This window comes from Panthera uncia, assembly GCF_023721935.1.
Source record: "Panthera uncia isolate 11264 chromosome B2 unlocalized genomic scaffold, Puncia_PCG_1.0 HiC_scaffold_25, whole genome shotgun sequence".
Lineage (NCBI taxonomy): Eukaryota > Metazoa > Chordata > Mammalia > Carnivora > Felidae > Panthera > Panthera uncia.
Window position 1 is genome coordinate 16,364,142 of NW_026057581.1, and position 23,188 is coordinate 16,387,329.

Consider the following 23,188-nt stretch of genomic DNA (forward strand, 5'->3'; position numbering starts at 1 on the left):
TTTAAAAAAAAAAAAAGAAAAAAAAGAAAAAAAAAAAAGAATCCTGAATGAGGCCCAAGGGCAAGCTGAGGCACACAATCTTTCTGCCAAAGCACAGCAAAGAATCTGACTTTTTGCTCTGCAAGCAGGTGGCTGATGGACTGTTTTATGAAGGGTTTTAATTAACTCTTTCTGTCTTAGTTACCTACCCAAATAAACTATGTGAATCCCAATACGGTAGAAGGCCTCCATCAGCTGGCAAGCAACATCTCAGAAAGGCTCCATGGCCCAGGGACATAAAGCTCCCAAGGAAGACAACTTAGTAAGTGCGTAGTTTCCAGAGGCCTCTATTTCAGGTGCTGTCAGCAGCCAGACAGTGGAAGGCCAGTGTGCTCCACTGAGTGCATCGTCCCAGTTCCAGAATCGCGTTTACGCGGAAATGTAAGGGGCACCCGGCTGGTTTTAGCCCCTGCTCTGTTCCTCTCTCTCCAGGTCTCCTCCTCTGGGGGAGCATTGCCCAGTCTCCTGATGAGGGTCTTTCTGACACGTTTGCCCTTAAGCCTGACCTCAGGATACTCCCCAGGTGGTGAAGGCATAACATCTTTGATGTTCACAACTGATAAATGCTTAGCTTCTGTGCCTTTTAATTAAATAGTGCTGCAATCTCACTGGCACCTCCAAGGCCTTATCTAAAAGGCACAGCAAAGTGGAAACATCACCAAGGGTGACAGGGTCAGAGATAGACTGAGACATGCAGACTGAGAGAGAAAGATACTGTTTATGGTCAATAATGCCTTTCCTGGTGTCCGACCAATTACATATCCAGGTGATAACCTATATGACATATGGAATTGAGGGCACACACTTTTATGGCTTTTCATCTTGCACATGAGGAAACAGGCAGAGAAACGGCTAAGTTGCCCAAAGTCACACACAATGGGGACTAGGGCCCAGGCCTCCTGACTTCCAGGGCACTCCCTACCATGAACATCGCCAGCTGTATATGGCGGCATGGGAGATAGAGAAGGTTGGAGAACCTGGTTTCTGCTAGTAGCTCCCCAGGTCCTTTCCCCTCAAGGATTCCATTTCAGGTCCTTCCATATAAGGTTCAGATACCACATAGAGAAACATCCAAGGATAAATAAGAAAAATGTAGACTCGGGGGTCCACTGGCTTCCATATAGGAAATGAAACTATTGGCCCAGAAACGAGGAACTTAAGACAGACGGGTCTGAGGAAGTCACAGGACTGCCTTCCTCCGCTGTGCTTACCCCATCCCGCAGGTAACTGTCCTACAAGCAGAAACCCTGCCATTTTACCCAGGCCTAGGTCAAGAGCACTGCCCCCTCTTAATCTCTTGGTGGATTCCACCTCACCCCCTCTTTCCTTTAGAAAGAAGTTCTGTTTTGTTGTTGTTGTTGTTGTTGTTGTTGTTTTTTATCACCAAGACTTCTCACAGAGCTTCAGGGAGTTTACTTCAGCATATGGCCTCAGTCAACAAATACTTACTGAGCACCTACTGTGCACCAGATATCGAACTAGGTCCTGGGGAAACAAAGATGGGGCAGCCACAGTTATTACCCTCAAGAACTCATTAGCTGCACATCCTGTTCGTGCACAGGCTCTTGTTCGCACACAGGGCTCAGCCCCAGGTGGGCAGTGAGCATATTTTTAACCCCCAAATTCCAACACATGGTGCTCAAGATAAGATTGCTTTTCTATTTTTTTTTTTTTTTTTTTTTTTTTTTTTTTTTTTTTTTGAGAGAGAGAGACAGAGAGAGAATGGCGGGAAGGGCAGAGAGGGAGAGAGGGAGAATTCCAAGTAGGCTCCACGCTGACAGTGCAGAGCCTGATATGGGCTCAAACTCATGGACTGTGAGATCATGACCTGAGCCAAAGTCAGACACTCAACCTACTAAGCCCCCCAGGTGGCCCAAGATTGCTTTTCTAATGTGTAAAGTTTTAGATGAACCTCTTTAAAAGGCTTAGAAATTAAATTGCATTAGTAAGTCTTTTATCAAGTCTCTTTTACTGACAAGAAGTAGATTTCATTAAATCAAGCCTTTTTGAGAAAAATCTGTGCAATACGTTTGTCGAACCCATAAGCTTTGACTTGCAAAATCTTATAATCATAGTCTATTGTGGTGAGAAAGGATCTGAGATATCACCTGAGCCAGCAGATTTAAATTTTGTATTTCATTTTTTAAACAGCAAAGTGTTTTTTTTAAGCCAAATATCACCAAGAGCCCCAAATTGAAACCAGTTAAAACTGGAATGGCTGTGGCCAAAGGAGAAGTGCAGAGCTCAGAACCCTTGCTTCTTATCTCCCTCTCTCATGTGCCACCTCTGCTCCCACAGATTTTGGGAGCACACCACAGAATGACAATCTCTGCACACCACAGAAATGACAATCTACCAACTCCTCTTGTCCCGGATGAGGAAAGTGAGATCCAGAAAGAGCATGGCTTCATTTTAACTGATTACATCTTCAATGACCCCATTTCCAAATAAGGTCACATTCTGAAATACTGGGGACTAGTTCCTCCACATATGAATTTGGAAGGTAGGGGAGGGGGACACAATCCAATCTGTAGCATTGCTTATTGCCCTGTTTGGATGTCCTTGGCCAAACAAGGAAGTCTCTGATACCTGGTCCTTAAGGGAAAGACGTGAGCATAGTTGACAACTACTGGTAAGAAGTCAGGAAAGAGATATGTCAGGCACATAGAGATATGTCCCTGGGTAGACATTGAGGCCAGATGGAGAGATACGTTTTGGCACAAGAGGAGAGACACTTCCTTTATTGTCACAAGGAGGCGGGCGGGAGAAAGGGATGAGTTTGGATACAAAATGAATCAGCAGATGAGGAGGAGAGAAGTCGAGGGAGTTCACCTGAGGTGGTTCTAGCTTTCTTCATGAAGCAGGAGAAGACACTGCCTGCTGGGGCTGACAATGGAGGTGGAACTACAGCTCAGTAGGAACTAGGGTTCAGCAGAGGGACTGGCACTGAAACGGGGACTTGAGGAGAGTGGAGAAAAGTTTGAAATAGTCCTGTGCATAATGGACCAGAGCCAGCTGTGTCTAGAGTATGCACCCACTGCATCATTACAGGAAGGGATCTATTACTAGAATAGAAAGGTGGGGAAATGAGAGGGTGAGCAAACCAGGGGGAACAGAAAGGGGCTGCCTGACAGTAACAAGGGCCCAGATGGCATGGGTGACCAAAGTTTATAGTGGCACCATCTGCAGGGTGTGTGGTTTTTTTCGGCAATGCTCAACAGCTGGGCGATTGATGTAGAGAAAGTAAACAGTTGAGTATATCCAGAGCTGGGCTTTGTCCAGGAGGGTGCATTACAAGGACAAAGGGGCAAGGAGGTTGAGGATATGAGCAAGGAGAAGGTGACTTGAGAAAGCTCAAGGACGCGAGTAGGTGAAGAAGAAAGTGTGCAGTGAGGAGGCTCTGCTCATTTCTGCACAAGAGGCTGGTGTATGTCCCTTGCTTTCTGTTGACCAGAGCACATGGTTATTGCTGCCTCCTGGAGGAACAGATGTTGCCAGATGTGACATGCTAACGAGCCACAAGCTGATGGGCTCCCCCAGCTGAACTTCCTCCTCTAGGGTGGTCCTAACTGGCCCCAGCTGGGTCATTTGTGCCCAGTGCTGCCACAACTGTCAGAGCATGCTCTGGGGACATGTGTGCCTCTATGGAAGGAAGAGGTCAATACCACCTGCCTGTCTAGTGTATTGGTTCAGCCCCTGGGTCAGTCTGCTAATCAGTGCTATTTTAAAGTGGGCCATCCCTATTGGTTTGGATTTCATTGCTGTGAATCTTCCAAGGGCACAGATCTTCTCTTAGCTGCCATAGTTCAAATAAAAACTGTGGATATTACTACACATATCATTGGTATTATTATATACCTCTACTGATGTTATTAGCACTCAGTTTGAAACCCTAAGCTCCTAGAATCACTTCAGTATTTTCAGAAACAAATCACTGCGGAGAAAAAGAAAAAGAAACTTTTGAGTAGGACACTGAAATATTCCTAGTACGGAAAGGTTAAAACTAAAAAGAAATGCCAAACATTGTCAGGAGCAGTGGGGTCCCTCACACCCCACTGGTGAGAATATAAATTAGTACAACCGCTTCTGTTTTCCAGTAAATAAAATAAACGCCTATCTATCATCCAGAAAATTCCATTCTTAGGTATATGGACAACAGAAATAGATAAAGGTCTACATAGCAGTATTATCCACAATGGCCTCATACTGGAGATGACTCAATTGTCCCTCCACATTAAAATGGATAGGTATCTATACACTGGAATACTATATGGCAATAAAAATTACAGACTACAGCTGTTGGCAACAACATGGACGAATGCCATGAACATAATGCTGAGCGGATGCAGTTAACATAAAAGAATACATACTGTATGATCTATTTTTTCCGAGCTCAAATATAGGCAAAAGTGACTCTAGTGTATAGGAATGCCAATTTAAGGGGTAAAGTCTAAAGAAAGGCAAGGAGGGGATTACCATGATAGTCAGGATAGTTACCTTTAAGCAGGATCACCCCTAACATTTGTGGGGCTTAAATAGAGAACTACAGATCATCGTCCTAGGCCTAAATATTTTAAAGTCAGTTAAACTAACACTATATGAAATAAAAGCTGCTTTATCCTCCACCTTGACAAATAACATCTTCATGGCAATCTGGAAGACCAGGCTGGACCCTAGGATTCTTGGGCTGCTTAGAGCTTGTCACTGGAACGTGTGGCACAAGAAGAGGTGGCCTTCGGACTCCCAGGCTGTCCGTCTTCTTCCATGTCTGCCCCATCCCATACCTCAAGGGCCCCTGTGTCCATGTATGTTCATCTGCAGCCTCCCGCACATATTTGCCCCTAGGCCACCTCTTGGGAAGATGGGCCTGAGGAAGAGGCCAGAAAGTGGACTCAGAATCATTTGGACAGGGAATCCCAATGTCCCAGTGCTTGGTGAATGGTCTAGAAAGGGAGACATAGGTTCCAGGTGGACACGGCCTCTTGACCTCAAAGATTCCTCTCTCCTTGGAAAGCAATATTTCTGGAGGAAATCTAGAAGCCTAAAAGCACAAGGCTCAACATAAGGTCCATGGGATGGGTTTTAGGGTAGTATTGCCTCTAAAGAAAGGGGTTGTATTGGGAAAAGGACCTGAAAAATTTCTGGGGTCCTGGCAGTATGCTGTGCCTTAACCTGGAAGGCAATTTATGACAATTTATTAAGCTCTACATTTGTTTTATATAGTTTTCTGTATGTGTGTTATATTTCACAATAAAGAATTAATGAAATCTATCTATCTGTCTACTATCTATCTATCTATCTATCATCTATCTATCTATCACCTATCTGTCTATATATCTATCTATCATCTATCTATCTGTCTATCTATCATCTATCTATCTATCTGTCTATCTATCTATTCACCTATTGCTTCTGATACTGTCATTTATGAGATCCCTCTGTATCAGCTCTGAATGCTTGCCTTTAAGCTCAGACACCTTGTACAGTTAAAATGCCTCAAGGCAGGAATACTTCAGGGAGAAATGGAGACAATTCTGGAAACATAGTAACTCTCACTGCTGGTTTTCTCCACCATCTGGGGCCCAGATACTTCGGTGACCATGGATGGGCTCGGGCAGTGCACATGAGTCATGGGGCCATGTCCTCTTGCCTAGCCACTGCAGAGCGCCTCAGAGGAAAATTCTCTTTTCCCCATCTTAACCAAGATTTTAAATACTGTGTTTATCAAACCGAAATTACAGGAAGCTATTCCCATCCTAGCAGAAGTGAAAAGAGACCAACTCCCAATTATCCTCTGTTTGGAAAGCAGTTCTAAGAAGCCTTCCCTTCCCCATAAGGGCAGCTGGATAAATTCATTAGTTTGCTAAGCTTCTACTATGTGCTAGACACAGTCCTTATTTTTCTGCTCCACACTTCAAAACACCCATTTGGTTTTGATTTTTCATCCTTGATAGGAAAAACACTTTCCTTTCACAAAGATTCAGATTCCCGGTTCTCAAAGAGATTTCTGTGTAGCCCATGTGGTTTAAATATCAGGACTTTTCTAAGAATATATATTTCAACTATGGTCCATATGGATACACACGCATTCACACACACACACACACACACACACACACACACACACCATCCCCAAACTGAACTTTATAGCAGTGAGATGATGAAAGGGAAGTGAAAATCTGGCCCCTACTAACCAACCAAAAGCCCAGTCAACTTTTTTCCCCAAAAAAACAAAATTCTGGGCTTTGCATCTAAGCTGTTTAAAAGCCACATTGCCAAAGCGCCAGTTTTCCTCATTTTAGGGAAACAAGAAAAGCATATGGCTGCAGTGACCTTCTCGAGCTGTTGATGAGAGGTAGAGTCAGGGACATGTGGTGGCTTCAATATGATAAAAGCAACAACATAAAGAGGGATAATGAAGCAGTGGGTGGGGGGGGGGGGTGGAAGAACAAGTGAAGTCAATGTCAGTCAATGGCAGGACTAAAATTGTGGACGACGGACAATGAAGGCTCACTCACTTCTACCATTCTGTCCCAATATGAAACACCTGGCAAATATCTACCCATCACTCAAGACTCCACCCCAAGTTTCCCTTCTCCCTCCTTTATGCCCTCACCAGGTCCACTTCATATTCTATCAAAGTAACTGTAGCATTTTACGGAACTATATATTTTTGGTTTGTCCTACTAGACTGTGGGGTCACTGGGGACAGGATCATATTTTATGCCTTTTTGCAATTCCAGCCAATACGTACTGAGGGTCCCATAAATGTTTTCCTTGGTTGCGTGATTGAATGAATGAATGAATGAACGAATGATGGATTTCATTCATGGGAGTATGGATTTGGCTTTTCCAACTGCTATGATGCAATCCTTAAGTGATAAAAAGTGTCTCAGCCTCTGCCAAGGTTTACCCATTTTTGCATTTTTAACTTCTTTTCAGATTCAAGAAGCTGTGAATTCCATAATGTCACACACTGGCATGAGAATATCGTGTATTCTTTAAACAGAGTTATGAAAAGAAAGAAGCTGGTCAGGAGACTAAAACAGGAATTGTCCTTTTCAAGATCCGGAACTCCAACATTCCTTGGCTTCACGGAGAGAAGCACCTGCGAAAATGTGGGCAAGGGTGAGTAGTGTTGGAATCAACGTACATTTCATGCACTTCCTTTTTGTCCAGTTCAACTCAGACTCATTCCTGTGAAATAATAATCCAAATGGTGTTCCATCCTCACTCAGGATTGTAATTTATGTTTGGAATTAAAGGGCTAATTTCAGGTCACCGGATTTTGCTCTGTTAGGTGAACTTTTGAGATGGATCTTTTGCCCACAGGAAATCCTCTTCCACTCAGAAATCTCGAGGGAGGCAGTCTTCTGGAATAAAGGCAGAATATTCCCCTTAGTATAACCAGTTCCCAAGCAAGTCTGAAAGTTACACTCACTGACAACTCAGAAGTTGATCACCTAGGTTAGATTAGCCAGGTCTCTGGTGCCTCCATTCTCTCTCTGCCCATCAGTGCTAAACCATCCCCTTTCCATACAGTCATTCCACAAGAAAGTCAATTCGGCCTGGGGTGGAGGTTAGGGTTAAAATAGTTGATTCGCCCATCTAACCAAGGCTTCGTAAAAGTTTTATGGAAATTAAGTCGAAGAAGTGATGTGTGATGCCCCTGTTCATTGACTTGGAAGCAGGCAGCATGGCATGATGCAGTGGCCCTGGGGTCAGGCAGAGCTGGACTTCTGTCCAGCTGGACTCTTATGCTGAGCAGTAGAGTGACCAGGAGCAAATTGCCTGACTCTTTTTAATCTTTGTCTCTGAATTTATAAAATGGACACAGGAAGGTTGTCCTAAGGATTAAATGAGAAAACGCACATGAAGCAATGTGTGCTCAGAGGAAGAAAGGTTAATTCCCTGATGTGCTGGGATCCACAATCTGCTGTCTGTATCACATGGAGAACTGACCATCAAGACAAAATAGAAGGCAACTGGGCAGTCATTCAATCCAAAAAGCGCCGTATTTCATTTGCAGGAGAAAGGCTAGAAGTCGAGTAAAATGACAAATGTGTCTTTAAAACATTTTGATGAGAAATAAAAGGATTTGCAAGGGAGTCTTTAAAAACCAAATGGCCATATCACTGTAATTGTTTTTAAAATAGCGATCTCTTAAAAGTCCCTCTAGTCCTAAGATCTTATGATACAGAATTCTGTCACAGAATTGGACATTTCAGAAGCGTCAACCAAACTGAATTACAGTAGTCCCCCCCCTTACCCGGGGTTTTGCTCTGCATAATTTCAGCTATCCACGGTCAAGTGCAGATGATGCATTCTGGAAGCAGATGACCCTCCTTCTGAGTGTCATCAGAAAGTCAGTAGTTACCCCTGTCACAATGCCTATGTCATTCACCTCGCTGCATCTCACTTAGGCATTTGATCATCTCACATCATCATAAGAAGAGTGAGTAAGGGACAGTAAGAGACAGGGACCACATTCACATAATTTTTATTACAGTATATCATTATAATTGTTCTGTGTTACTACTGCTGCTGTGAATCTCTTGTTGTACGTAATTTAGATATTAAACTTTATCATAGGCCTGTACGTATGGGAAAAAGCATAGTGTATATTGGGTTCAGTGCTATCTGTGTTTTCCGGCATCCACCGGGGGTCTTGGCGTGTATTCTTTATGAATAAAGAGAAGACTACTGTATGAATTCAAACTGGAGCAAATTACACTTATTTGTGATTCCTCAAGTCACAGGCATGACTATTAATTTCTTGGGGCGCCTGGGTGGCTCAGTTGGTTAAGCGTCCAACTCTTCGTTTCAGCTCAGGTCATGATTTCACGGTTCGTGAGTTTGAGCCCCGTATCGGGCTCTGTGCTGACAGCATGGAGCCTGCCTGGGATTCTCTCTCTGGCCCTTGTCTGCTCTCTCTGTCTCTCAAAATAAATAAACTTAAAAAAATTTTTTTAAATAAAAAAAAAATAATTTCTTAATGAAGAATGAAATAAAACTAGTTTCTCCTCATTTTTTTAGACCTACTCAGTTTCACTCAATTGAAATGAAAAAAAAAAAAAACTTAGCAATTCTCTAAAGCAAGCCAGTATTTCATTCCATTTGAGTCCCTGCAATGAACATTAGCACTGTGGTATTTCAAATACATGTTGATTCTCAACTTTTGGTATTCTAGATCTGAAAACCAGATAATTCGACCACCTGAAGTCTTTAATTTGCTTTAGAACTATCTGTTCAAAGTCCAAGGTCCTTTTGGATCCTTAATTCCATCACTTCTGGGTGGGTTGCTTGTTTTTTTTATGATTGAACTGTATTTCAATATTACACACATGTACACACACACGCATACACACTTACATGTAACTTCACACTAGACTAGGTAGAATGGAAATATTTGGCAATTATTAGTATCACCTAATAGCAAAAAAGAGCATTGATTCCTTGTCGTCAATGCTTTCTAAAGATATATCCCTACTGGTCTTTGGGGGACAGGGTGCTGGCTAAAGATCCAGATCTGAAGCCATACCACCTGATTTGAATCCCAGCCCTGTCACGAATAAGGAGTAGGACAAACTATTAACAAACTATTAAACCTCTCTGTGCGTCAGTTTCTTCATCTATAAAATGGGTGAAAATAACACCTTTTGGGAGGGGTTGTTGTGATGAGTAAGCATGCAAATTGTTTACAAATATGTTTGGCACATACTAAACCCTCAATAGAGGCTTCCAGTGAAACTCAGAGTTCTACGGCACATAGGAAGTAAAGTCTACACGGCTCAAAGAAATCACTAGAGGCAGAAGATGGGGCAAGCAGAGTGTAAAAAAGGCCTTGAGAGACTGAGCCTCTAGGAATCTGGGTCAGACTAGATTTGGTTGCTCTTTTGAACCCCCTCTGCTGTGATTTTCTGGTTTGGAGAGCCACAATGAGTACACTGTGAGGTCATGGCCAGAAACATCCTTCGGGGAAACCTGTGCTAACCTTATAAATACTCTTAAAAGCAAGCCCTTTACCAAAAAGCTCAGCAAGTGAAAGCAAGCCCTGAGGTGACTGCAAATACCAATGTGGAGGGAAGGTGGAGAGCCTGTGCTCACACCTGGGGGGCCAGCTGAGAGCTGCAGAGAGGCTGGGCAGTGGGCGGTCTTCCTTTGTGTCTCTGCATGAATCAGTGATGTGCTGGAGGCAGCTAGTTCCAGCTTCCTGGAGCCCACTGTGTCCATGCGTCCCAGTGAGTTCATGTAGGTAACTCAACAGTTGCCATAGTGGGGGGGTTTACACCACAGAAACTGGCAGACTATAACTCAGGGTATTTTGTTTTGTTTCACTGTCAGAGAGCTGGTATGTTAATATTTCCCAGTGCACCACTGGGGATGATAGAGAAGCTGGCTCAGAAAAACAAGAACACTGGCAATAAAAACCTTTTAAACTGCAAACGTCTTCTTTTGACATTCCTCAGTCTTCCCCGTTATACTAGGGCAGGAAGTTGGCAGTTGGACATGGTCTGTCGTGGTTTATCTAAAGAAGAAAAATCCAGGTGGACTATTTGTTCATGGATGGTCAAAATGTATCGATTGACAGGACTTGAAAATGTTGTCCTTTTTTTCCGATTAAATACACGTTCACCCCAGGTCTAAAATAGTCATCAAACTGCATTTACACCTGCCCTAGGTTTGTAAAGTCCCAAAAAGGGAGATGCAATGAGGTGGAGTAATTCACATACTCTTTTCAGCCCTTAAAAATAGTATTTTGATTATTCTAACATATTTTAAGGAATATGAAAACTTTATGTACTGAGAATGAATACCTTATGTCCCAACACTTAAAGGACAGCTTAACTTGTTCAGATTTCCAAGGTTGTTTCTTGAGAGTGAAGATGAAAGAATAGGGACTGAAATGAAGAAGTACCTCTAAATCTGCCTTTATTAGTCTGCTCGGCTAGCCATAACAAGTACTGTAGACTGATGGCTTAAACAACAGAAATGTATTTTCTCATGGTTCTGGAGGCTGGAAATCCAAGATCAAGGTGTCAGTAGGTCTGGTTTTCCTGAGGCTTCTCTTCTTGGTTTACAGATGGTCGATGGTCAAGTTCTCCCTATGTCTTCACACAGTCTTCCCTCCATGTGAGTCTGCATCCTAATCTCTTCTTGTTATAAGGACACCAGTCATATTGGATTGGGGCCCACCCACATTTTACCTTAAATGCTCTTTTAAAGACCCTATATCCAAACCACGTCTTAAAAGACCAAATATAGTCACATTCTGAGATACTGTGGGCTAGAACTTGAATGTATAAATTTGGAGGGGGACACGATTAAGCCCATTACTCTGCCTGAACATAACCATAATTTATCCACAAGGAAAATTAGATCTAACAACATCACAGGTCACGTTCTTAAGAGAAGCAGACTCTGAAGAGACGGAGATTGGCCTGCAGGGGTTTATGGTAGATGCTCTCAGGAAAACCTACAAGCAATGAAGGCAGCAGAATTAGGCATAAGGGGACTGCAGTGAAGTCATGGTCAAGGCCCAGGATGACCACAGAACTCTCCAGGCATGTGGAGAGTTGTTTGGAATTGAAGCAAGGGCACTAGGCCATTTTACTCCTGCAAGGACTAGTCATGGGGTGTAGGCTGCCCCCAGGAAAGAGGCATGATATTCATGAACAGGCTCTCTTCAGCTGAGGACAATCTCAGGCAGACTCAGTTGAGAGTTGCCAATCACCCGGTCTTTGGGAGCTGACAGAGGATTGCTCAGTCAAGTGGAGTCTCTGGTCGGTACACTGGGTGTCTACAGTATAAGGAAGCAGAGGTTCCCCATGTGAATGAATAGATTTACCATCATCTTCTTAAGAAATTTCTCATAATACCTCTCAGTAGTTTAAATGGTGACCTATTATGAACCCTAAAACACTTGGCCCAATTCTGGGTGCATCAAAAATGCCCAGCAGAATGGTCAGGGTATATGGCTTCATGGGAAAAGTATGCTATTTGGAGACAAAGAGATCTGGGTTCAACTCTCTTCCCCACTATTTACTAATACTCTTTACCCTCTCCAAATCTCCAATGTCTCTTCTGCAAAATGAGGATAAGTAAGCCAGTTTTGTTAGACTGTTGGAAAGATTCAAAGAAAAAAATACACTTCAGGGTGTCGGGCACATGCTTGACAAAGAAGGCATTCCAAAAGCGTACGTTTCCTTCCCTTTCTTTAAGCAAATAATTAATCGGTGGTAACCAATTTCAAACCAGAAATAGACATTTGATCTCCTAACGTGAGGGAAAATGTTTCTCAAATTCTGCACTTGATCTTAGCCAAAAGGCTGAGAAGTGATGTTTCTCAAATTCTGGTGTGATCAGAATCACTGGTGAAGATTGTCAAAACAGATTCCTGGATCCCATTCACAGTGAATCTAAATCAGGAGGTCTAAGGTGAAGACCAGGCATGTGTAATTTTAGCAAGCCCCATGGGGGTTTCTGATACCTGGAAAATCTTGAGGCCCCCTGCTTGAGGCTGTGGGTGTTGTGTCAGTAAGAATGGGAGTTCAGTGCTTAGATGCCTGGGGACATTTCCGCTGTCTTCATTGTCATTTAGTTCTGTGGATGTAGATGTACACATCTCATCACAAAGACTTCTCCCCTTGTACAAATACTGTGCATTCCAAAGCTAAAACATGCATAAATTATGTCAGCTATAGAATCAAACCAATTCTCCTTTTCAAGATGTAGTTTTATTGAGGTATAAATCACTACTACAAGGCAATTTAGTGCAGACAGGAATTTTACTGGGGGATGCAGATCCCCTGAGCTTGTCTGGAAAATGGGAAGCATATTCAGAGTTGCAGGTGTAAGAGCTGCGTGTCCTGCAAAGAAGCTCCGTCTGGACAGAGATTTAACTTTCTCATCTAAATCAAGGTAAATGGAGTTCCTCTGGATGGGATTGCTAAAGGCTTTCTGTGTTTGATTAGGGATCACAAAGCCCATCTGTGCTGCAGAAATTATACTGTCAAAAAGACACCTGACCGGGGTCCAGAAAGTAAACAGGAGCTGGAACACAGAAAGTGACCCCTGAGCGCAGATGGGCTTTCACATCCCTACCAGACTTCCCCTGATTTAACATGGGGCCATGTGGTTTCCCAGTGTCTTCTGTGGCTTTCTTTTCCCACAGAATGAGGCCTCATTTGTTCTAAAATATGAAGCTTTGGGGGTTTCTTGAAAATGGTACTTTCACTCAGTAAAAATAAGTCAAGACGAAAGCGTTATCTGTGGGAATCCATTCTGAAAATGGATTAAACTGAGAACATGAGAGAAACGGTCTGTTTTTCCCAAATGATCAGCAGCCACCCAGAAGTGGTCCCTTTCCCTATGGCAACAACAAAAATTCTAGAAGTAGCACAACAGAAGCATTACGATCAGCGAGAAGTCCAAGACGGCTCTGTGCTCATTGTCTCCATACTAACACCACAAGTCCGGGAGTTGGTGAGCTTCTTCTATCCTTAGACCTACTCTGTGTTCTTATCGATGAAGGAGGGTTCCCTACAACTTGCCTTTATTTTCTTTTAAAAAGTATTCCTCTGGGTTTGACTAGGGCCTTGTAACACACACTGAGTCCTCGTTACACTAGAGGAACCATGCATCCCCTAACATTTAAATATTACCTAGAGTCCTTTGCTCTTTCCCTGGTTCACTTAGAGAAGCATCTTTGAGTACAACATCCAATTAAGTAGTAGGTTTACATCTAGTGCTTCTCTCTTGTATTCACATCTCTTTCTGACTCAGCCCTGTACTCTGCCATTCTTTAGCTACACAGAATTTTAGGGCCGGAAGAACACATTAGTCAGGTTAGTATTACAATGAGCTGCAGTAATGAGTAAGCCCTATAACCTTGGCATTGCAGCACAATACAGTTGTGTTCTCACTCCTGTGATCGTCACTGGCTCTCCTGGGCAGCTATCCTCAGGCATCTGGGCGTCTTCCACCATGTGGCTCCACCATCTCAGAGTCCTTCCTTTCCAGCAGCATAGATAAAAAGAGAAAAGGTATGGGACGTTTTAGCAAGCAGGCCAGGAAAGTGGAGAATTGGTCCACTAGCATTCCACTGATCCAGAGATGGCTGACAAATGTTGACAAGTGCACAGATGCTAATAGTGTTTGTCTCAGAGAGTCCTTAGATGCCCCTTTGCTTTCAATGCCTTCGAGTGTTTTCCAGTTGAGGCAACCGAGACCCAGAGTTACACAGAGCCAATCAGTGACAGCTCAATTCAGTGCTGGCCAAAAGGCCTCTTGCCCATTCCTATTAGTTCCAATTAATGTATAAAAAGGCTCATAAAATCTCAAGATACAGTTGGAGCATTGTTTCTAGAACTTTCTACCCAGGACTCCAGGGTGAGGAGGACTACGACCACCCTGCTCCAAAACCCACAGTTCCGATGCAGTCCTGTCCATCTGAGAGCTGGACAGATGAATGTTTCAAGGAGGAAGCGCCAGTAGCAAACCCTAATTATGGGAAATGCTTCTTGGCTCCTAAGGATATAAAATTACTTTGCGGAAAGTCAAGAAAAATAGAAACAGAATACACTGTAAAGCTTTCTTCAGAGGCCAAGAGTCACCTAGTAAGCCTTGCATATTGTTCTTGATTCTGTCAAGATAGCTTACAGGGTGGAGACAGCTGATAGGGAGAGAAAGTCTGGATGGGGTCAGCCTGGTTTGTAACCATTATGTTGGCTCATGGAGGATATGTCTTGAAAGATTTCCTCCCCACGGCTGAGTTCAAATGAGAAGAGACAGAGACTTCCAGAAAATACCTAATAGAGGATAAAGAAATGGGTGCAGGCATGGTCTCTTTGACAGGTTCTAAACACTATCTGGAGAACAGTGGAAAACCCGAGTGGAAAGAACTCCTGTGTGGGAATCCGGATGAACCACATTTCTTTCTCTTTTTTTTAAGTTTATTTATTTTGAGAGAGAGACTAAGCATATGCACAAGCAGGGGAGGGGAAGAGAGAGAGGAAGAGAGAGAGAATTCCAAGCAGGCCCCTGAACTGGCAGCACAAAGCCCAATGTGGGGCTCGATCTCATGAACTGCGAGATCATGACCTGAGCCAAAACCAAGAGTCAGATGCTTACCCAACTGAGCCACCCAGGCACCCCAGAACCTTTGCCACACTTCTGACCATCTATATCAATGTCTATTGATCCCTCAGTTACATACCTATTTTTTTAAGTCTGACTTTATCATCGCAAAGTTTGTATATCTGGATTTTTTGCCTGAATCTTAAAATTTTCACCTGGAGTTCTGATGTTGAGTCGTTAAAGGCTTTATGTTAGTTTTCATCAGTTTTAGGGAAGGAAAAGAAATAAAAATAATACATGCCACTTGGCTGGAAACTAAGGTGCTGATTTAAACTAAACATTATTACACATAATGTATTTTATTACATAAAATACATAAATAACAGTAATAATAGAATTAGATTTATAGAGTGAGTGCCAAATTATATTACTTCATTTAACCAAAGCACAATCACATTTCCTAGATTCACAGATAAGGTATTAAAAATAGTGCAGAATGTAATTACATGTGCTTTTATTTTTCAATCTTTTTACCTCATTCTCAATACTTCCCCTTTTTTATAAAAATTTTTCATCCTTGTGAGTTGGGATGTCCACGTTACTTGTGTCCTTATGTCCACGTTACTAACAGTCACAATGAAGCCAGTGAGACGAATGGATTTGCTGAATCCCATGATAGTTTATGGCAAAGCTTGGACTCAGATCAATGGTCAGCATGGTGAGCAAGAGAAATGGAGGCAGGCTTGTTAGGTACCTCCAAAGAACTTGGAAATAAGGCAGCTCTCAGAGTTAAACTAGCGAAAGGCATACATAAAGTGCATAAACCTAGTAAAACAGAAAGGACGTAATTGGCCAGTTGTGGAAGGAAGCCAAGAAACCATCCATTTATATATAAAAAAAATAGAAGGGGTAAAAGCATCTCAGACTTCAGCCCCACTGATCTGGGGGTACGGTAATGAGAAGGATGCACATGTGATTATAAGTTAGTAAGCAGAAAACTTACTAACTGCATTGTAACTGTTTGGATTAAGACTATGTGAATGAAGGAGTTGGTTAACCAAAAGAGCAGGAAAAAGAGCCAGAGGGTCATAGAGGCCCTCTGGATGGCACAGTCCATCAACATGGAAGCACCTAAAGAAGACACAGTCTTGGCAGTGTTGGCCAAAGCATTATGGTTCCCTTGATGAGACTATCTCTGTTAGGAGCAAGAGTGCCCAAGCCATTGACAGCAACATTCTAAGATCAATTAAGAGCCCTTTTCTTCTGATTCTGTAGACACCAGGCAACCCTGTGATAATTTGGTTCCTCATGACAGAACTGTCTCAATGCTTTCTGGTCTATCTGCCAGTTGTAATTATTATTTTAAATTACTGTCATTGTATCTGATGGCTATGAGCTGGTCCCACCCTAAGCACGCCAACCAAATCCCTTTTATGAACCTGAGAGACCTGAGACCATGATGTGTTCTTCAAGGTAAACACCACCTTCTGGAGTCCACCTGGGCATGCAGTACTGTTACGTAGCCACAGCTCAGGCTTCACTCTGCTCTTCTTGAACTGTCGCTGAACCAGCCCCATGCAATTTTGACGGAAGCATATGTAAAGTCAAGATCAGGATGTTCTAATAATTGACAGAACAATTGCCATATTGTAAGCCAGAAGCAGCCTGCAGAATAAAGGGAAGGAAAGAACCTAAACCACTTTAACAGGCCGCGTGCCGATTTTCTATTGTATCTGGGACCCTGCCACAGACAGCTTCATCAAAGATACCGAATAGTTGACAGAGTAATGTTTTCCAGGTTTTCTCGCACCTTATCCAATTGCAGTAATTGTTAGGTGATAAATACAGTGACAGCTCATTACAAAACTCAGCTTCCAGAAGCTGAAAGGTTAGGTGGCACCTCTCACCTGCTGGGTGATAGGTTAGCATCTTACCCCTGTCCCTTTCCACTCCCAACCCCACAGTTCTGTCTGCAGTCTTGTGCACTCAAGGCATTAGATTTCACACAAAGCCTTTTGAAGTGAAAATAAAGTCAGAAGGCTCTACTACAGAACCTAGGAATAAAACTATGTATAAAACTATACACAGAGGGCAGGAATGAAGAGGATAAAGAATATGGCCTGAAAACTTGAGAGCATTATCCGCAGTCTCTTCGAGTTTTTAGATTTGTGTGTGTGTGCACATGTGTGTGTCTGTGTCTCCCTGTGTACCTAGGGAAGGGTTTGTATACTCTTGTGTCCTCACACGTATATTCCTAAGTCTGTAAGTGCTAACTCTCTGGGGTTTTTTTTTTAGCAGCTTTATTGAGGTATGATTGGCATACAATGAACTACACATATTTAAGATGTACGTTTTGATAATGTTGACACACATATACAGTTGTAAAACCATCATCACTATCAAAATAACAAACATATCCATGATCCCCAAAGTTTTCTTGTGCTCCTTTATATTTTTTAATAATTATTTTTTAATGTTTGTTTATTTTGAGAGAGAGAGAGAGAGAGAGAGAGAATGCACGGAGGAGGAGCAGAGAGAGAGAATCCCAAGCAGGCTGCATGCTGTCAGCACAGAGCTGGATGTGGGGCTTAATCTCTTGAACAGTGAGATCATGACCTGAGCCCAAATCAAGAGTTGGATGCTTAACTGACTGGCCACCCAGGTGCCCCTCTTGTGTTCCTTTATAATCCCACCTTCTGCCCTTCCACCTCCCATCCCATCCCCAGGAAACCACCAATCTGCTTTCTGCCATTATACATTAGTTTGCAATTCCTAGATATTAATATAAATGAAACATACAATATATGCCCTTTCTTCCTGGCTTCTTTTGCAGAGCATAATTATTTTGATATTCATTCATGTTGTGGTGCGTATCAATAGTTCATTTTCTCATTGTTGCTGAGTAGTATTCCTTGTAGGAGTGGACTGCAGTGTGTTTGTTTATCCATTCACCTGTTGATATATACCTGGATTGTTCCCAGTTGGAGGCAATTAGAAATAAAGTTCTATAAACATTTGCATAAACATTTTTGCATGGACACGTGCTTTTTTTTCTTTTCTTTTTCATTAATTTATTTTCAAGTTAGTTACCATACAGTATAGTCTTGGCTTCAGGAGTAGAACCCAGTGATTCATCTCTTACATGTGACACTAGTGCTCATCCCCAAAAGTGCCCTCCTTAATGCCCATCACCCTCTATCCCCCCTTCCAGCAACCCTCAGTTTGTTCTCTGTATTTAAGAGTCTCCTACGGTTTTCCTCCCTCTCTGTTTTTATCTTATTTTTCCTTCCTTTCCCCTATGTTCATCTGCTGAGTTTCTCAAATTCAACATATGAGTGAAATCATATGATACTTGTCTTTCTCTGACTGGCTTATTTCACTTAGCAAAATACACTCTAGTTCAATCCATGTTGTTGCAAATGGCAAGATTTCATTCTTTTTCATCGCCGAGAGTATTCCATTGTATGTATATACCACATCTTCTTTATCCATTCATCAGTGGATGGACACTTGGGCTCTTTCCATAATTTGGCTGTTGTTGATAATGCTGATATAAACATTGGGGAGCATATACCCCTTCAAATCAGCATTTTTGTATCTTTTGGGTAAGTTCCTAGTAGTGCAATTGCCCTGTCATAGGGTAGCTCTATTTTTAATTTTTTGAGGAACCTCCATACAGTTTTCCAGAGTGGCTGCACCAGTTTGCATTACCACCAACAGTGCAAAAGTGTTCCTCTTTCTCCACATCCTTGCCAACATCTGTTGTTTCCTGAGTTGCTAATTTTAACCATTCTGACTGGTGGGACGTGGTATATCATTGTGGTTTTGATTTGTATTTCCCTGATGATGAGTGATGTTGAGCATCTTTTCATGTGTCTGTTTGCCATCGGGATGTCTTCTTTGGAAAAGTGTCTATTCATGTCTTTTGCCCATTTCTTCACTGGATTATTTGTTTTTTGGGTGTGCTTTGTTTTCTTTTGGACAAATTCCTAGGATGGATGAGTAGGTCCCATGGTAGATGTGTGTCTAACTTTCGAAGAAACTGACAAACTGTGTTCCAAAGTGGTTGTACCATTTTATGTTTCCATCAGTAGTACATGAGAATTCTAGTCTAGTTCCTCCACATCCCTGCCAACACTATGTATGGTTTGATTTTTCTTTTGATTTTAGCCATCTATACAGTTGTACAGTGATAGGTGCACAGTGATACCTTCCTATGGTTTTATTCAGCATCTTTTCATGTGCTTAGTTGACCTCTGGAAGACTTCTTTAATAAAATGACTATTCATATATCTTGTCTATTTTTTAATTGGGTTGTTTTCTTATCATTGAGTGTCAAGAGTTTCTTATCTATTCTGGATGCAATTGCTTTGTCAAATGTATGTACCGTGAATATTTTCTTCCAGTGTCTGGCTTGTCTTTATTCTCTTAACATTGTCTTTGGAAGAGTAGACATTTTTAATTGTAATGAAGTCCTATTTATTAACTTTTTTTTAATGGGCTATGCCTCTCAGTGTGGTGGCTAAGAAATCTTCACTTAATCCAAGGTCACAAACATTTTCTCCTATATTTTCTTCTAGAAGTTTCACAGCTTTAGGTTTTACATTTATCTCTGATGCATTTTGAGTTAATATTTACATGATGGAAGGTATAGATTGAAATTCATTATTTTCTATATGGATATCCAGTTGTACCAGCACCATTTGTTGGAAGAACCGTGTTTCCCCACCTAATTTTCTTTCCCCTTTGTCAAAAATCAATTGTCCATATATGTTATTTCTGTTCCCTTGACCTAACTATCTATCTTTAAGCCAATAACACACTGTCTTGATTCGTGTAGCTTTCTAATAAGTCTTGAAGTCCAGTGTTCAAATTTGATTCTTCTTTTGTAAATTTTTTTTCTTTTTTTCTTTTGTTTTGTTTTGCTTTTGCTATTCTAGGTCCTTTGTGTCTCCATATGAAGCTTATAATCCACTTGTCAATTTCTACAAAAAAGGCTTACTGAGATTTTGATTGGGATGGTGCTGATTCTATAAATCAGTCTGAGGAGAACTACATCCTACCAATATTGAGTGTTCTGATCCATGAATAAATTCTATCTTCCTACTTATTTATATCTTCTTTAATTTTTCTTGGCAGAATTTTTTTTTAGTTTGTAGTGCATAGAGAACTGTAAACATTTCTCAGTCACAAACTATAAAGGAGAACAACCAGTTTCTTCAAGACTGACAAGCTAAAGGCACCAGAGTCTTAAGCCCCAGTATTGTTTTACAGCAATACAATTCAGGGACTATAAAGAGGGGATGATAGTACCTATTTCCTAGAATTTTGAGCATTAAATGAGAGAGCACAAGTATACAGTTTAAGATAGCACAGGCCATGGTTCAGACTGCCTGGGTTCAAATCCCAGGTCCACCATTTAGAGCTGAGCAATCTTCGGAAATACACAATCCCTATTCAACTCAGCTTTTTGATCAGCAAAATGCAGAAAATACTAGTACTTCCCTCATAAGGACCCTCATGAGGGTAAGATGAGCTTGCTAAACAGTTAGAAATATCTTGTCATATTTTAAGCAAAAAATAAATGTTAGCAATGGGTGTTGATTTTATCATTAACGGCACTTAACACAGCATCTGGAACATAATAAGCAACCGATAAAGGGTAGATTTAATTATTAGCTTATATAACAAACTAGGCTACCTGGTTAACACCTTCACATATGCTTCACATCAATTTGAGTATCACAGGCTGAATTGAATTTGCTGGAAGGATGTTTGTTCTTTTTTTTAAGCATGTTTGTTTTGAGAGAGAGAGAGAGAGAGAGAGAGAGAGAGAGAGAGACAGGCAGCAGGGGAGGGGGAGAGAAAGAATCCCAAGCAGACTCCATGGTGTCAGCACAGAGCCCAACGCAGGGCTCGAACTCATGAACTGTGAGATCATGACCTGAGCCAAAGTCAAGAATCAGACGCTTAACTGACTGAGACACCCAGGTGCTCTAGGAGGTTTGTTCTTAAAAGACCTGACCCTGATACTGAACACAGACTCCCCTTTCTACTCTTTGAATGTCGTATTTGAGAGTTTGCCTCAGACATACCCAACACAGGATCTCAACATGTAGGCAAATCTCCCACAGCTAGCTTTACCATTAGCTTCCTTAATTTCTCTTCCACCCATTTTGAGATCTAGAAGTCTGAAAGAGATTGTATAAATCATTCTCTCTCATCACTTCCAACATCTTTAGAAAGCTGACTCCTTCCTGATGATACACCTACTCTACCCCTGACCCTTGCTATAGGGCAGAGAAGTGTCCAGGTTACATATAGACTGGTTCTATGGGGTAGTTTTATGATGTGATCTGATTTCAAAACCCAGGAAGGCCCCGTGCACCTCTCGTCACCCCCCACCACTACTTTCCACCCCTATACACACACACACACACACACACACAATCTCCCCTTCTAGTTTGCTGACACAAGCTGCCTAATTGGAAGCCCATGTCTGCACTTGATGACTCAGTTCCCTGTAAAATTGCAAATTACCTTTGAAGAAAAAAAAATGATCATGAACTTATTCATGTAGGTGACAGTGTGACGTCATGGAAAGAGCCCCAAACCAGAAGAGTCAAGTCTTGGGTTCTAATCTTAGCTGCTCTTCTCCCTTCTCTGTAACCTAAGATTCCACTTAAGCTCTCTGCTGTACCCTAAGGGGATGGTGCCATTTGAGTCACTCATTCACCCAGCAAATCTTACCACAGCCACGTATTGTCTTAAGTGCAGAAGACACAGCAGTGAGCAAAACGAAATCCCTGCTCCCACGGAGTTCATATGCAAGTCAGAGAGATGGATAATAAGCAGTAAACACATATGTAATAAATCGTCAAGGGGTGGTGAATTGCAAGAATCAAAATAAAGCAGAGCAAAGAGGCGGAGAATGAAAAGGAATGCTAATTTAGGTGGTGGCAAAGGAAGTTCTTTCGGAGGCAGTGACAATTCAGCAAAGGCCTAAAGGAAGTAAGTGAGGTGATGTGAGGCAAGCTGGCAGAAGAATATTCCAGAATGGGGAGTGGTAAGTGTGAAGGTCATTTTGCTCGACGTGTTTGAGGAAAATAAAGAGGCCATATGGTTGCAGTAAAGAGTTAGCTGGAGAGGGGTCTAGGGCACAACACATATGGGGCATTGCAGGGCAGCATGATGACTTTGGAGAGTGTGTGTGGTCTAAGGGACACGGAAGTCACTGCAGGGTTTGGAGCAGGGGAGTCACAAGATCTGACTTGTTTTTGAGCACTCACTCGGGCTGACGTGCTCAGGACAGGTAAGAAACAAATGTTTGGAACATAATATTAAACAATTAGATGTAGGGGAAGCATTTCAAACAAAGGAATAAGAAAAGAGTAACAGATGACTCTAATATTTTGGCCTGGAGAAGAAGAGGATGACATTAACTGAGATACAGAAGGCTGAGGAAGAAGAGGGCGTACCAATAGTTTGTTGGGGACATGTTAAGTTGGGCTCGTCCATTAGCTATGCCAGGGGCAGGTCAAGTGGGCAGTTGTGTATATGGGGTTGGAGTCATGAGTGTCTGCATGATAATGGAATTTACAGCAGCAAGTGGCGTCACCTGGGTGGTGACTGTTGCTAGAAAAGAAAAGAATTCCAACAAGAAAAGGGGGGTCCAAACAAAAGATTCCAGTTTATTAGTGGGTTAAATGAGATGGACACCTAAAACAGGGCATTGGAGTACTTCAGGGTACACCCCAAGTACCAGAAATCTCAAGTAAAATGAGCTTGAACAATAAGAACGTTTATTGCATAATAGGATTCTGGAAGAAGAGTAGTTCTGAGTTTGGTTAATTCATTGGCTGAATGATGTCGTCAAGAACCAAGACCCCTTCAGCCTCAGGGTGGCTCAGTTGGTTAAGAGCCAGGCTCTTTTGGTTTCAGCTCAGGTCCTGACCTCATGGTTCACAGGTTGGAGCCCCGCATCAGGCTCAGTACTGATAGTGGAGGGTCTGCTCGGGATTCTCTGTCTCCCTCTGTCTCTGCCCCTTCTCCACTCTCTCCCTCTCAAAAA

At 42.2% G+C, this 23,188-nt stretch overlaps 1 protein-coding gene across 3 annotated transcripts in view; it reads left to right on the top strand.

The window, feature by feature from the left end:
• NEDD9 (neural precursor cell expressed, developmentally down-regulated 9) overlaps positions 1-23,188 on the top strand; it is a 214,667-nt gene that overhangs the window by 59,613 nt on the left and 131,866 nt on the right. For 2 of the 3 annotated variants that reach the window (XM_049655045.1, XM_049655041.1), the window contains exon 2: positions 6,982-7,167. In XM_049655045.1, coding sequence (XP_049511002.1) covers positions 7,156-7,167 — 12 coding nt within the window. In that variant the 5' untranslated portion in view covers positions 6,982-7,155. The remainder of the gene's footprint in view (positions 1-6,981; positions 7,168-23,188) is intronic. The other variant, XM_049655044.1, reaches the window with a different exon arrangement.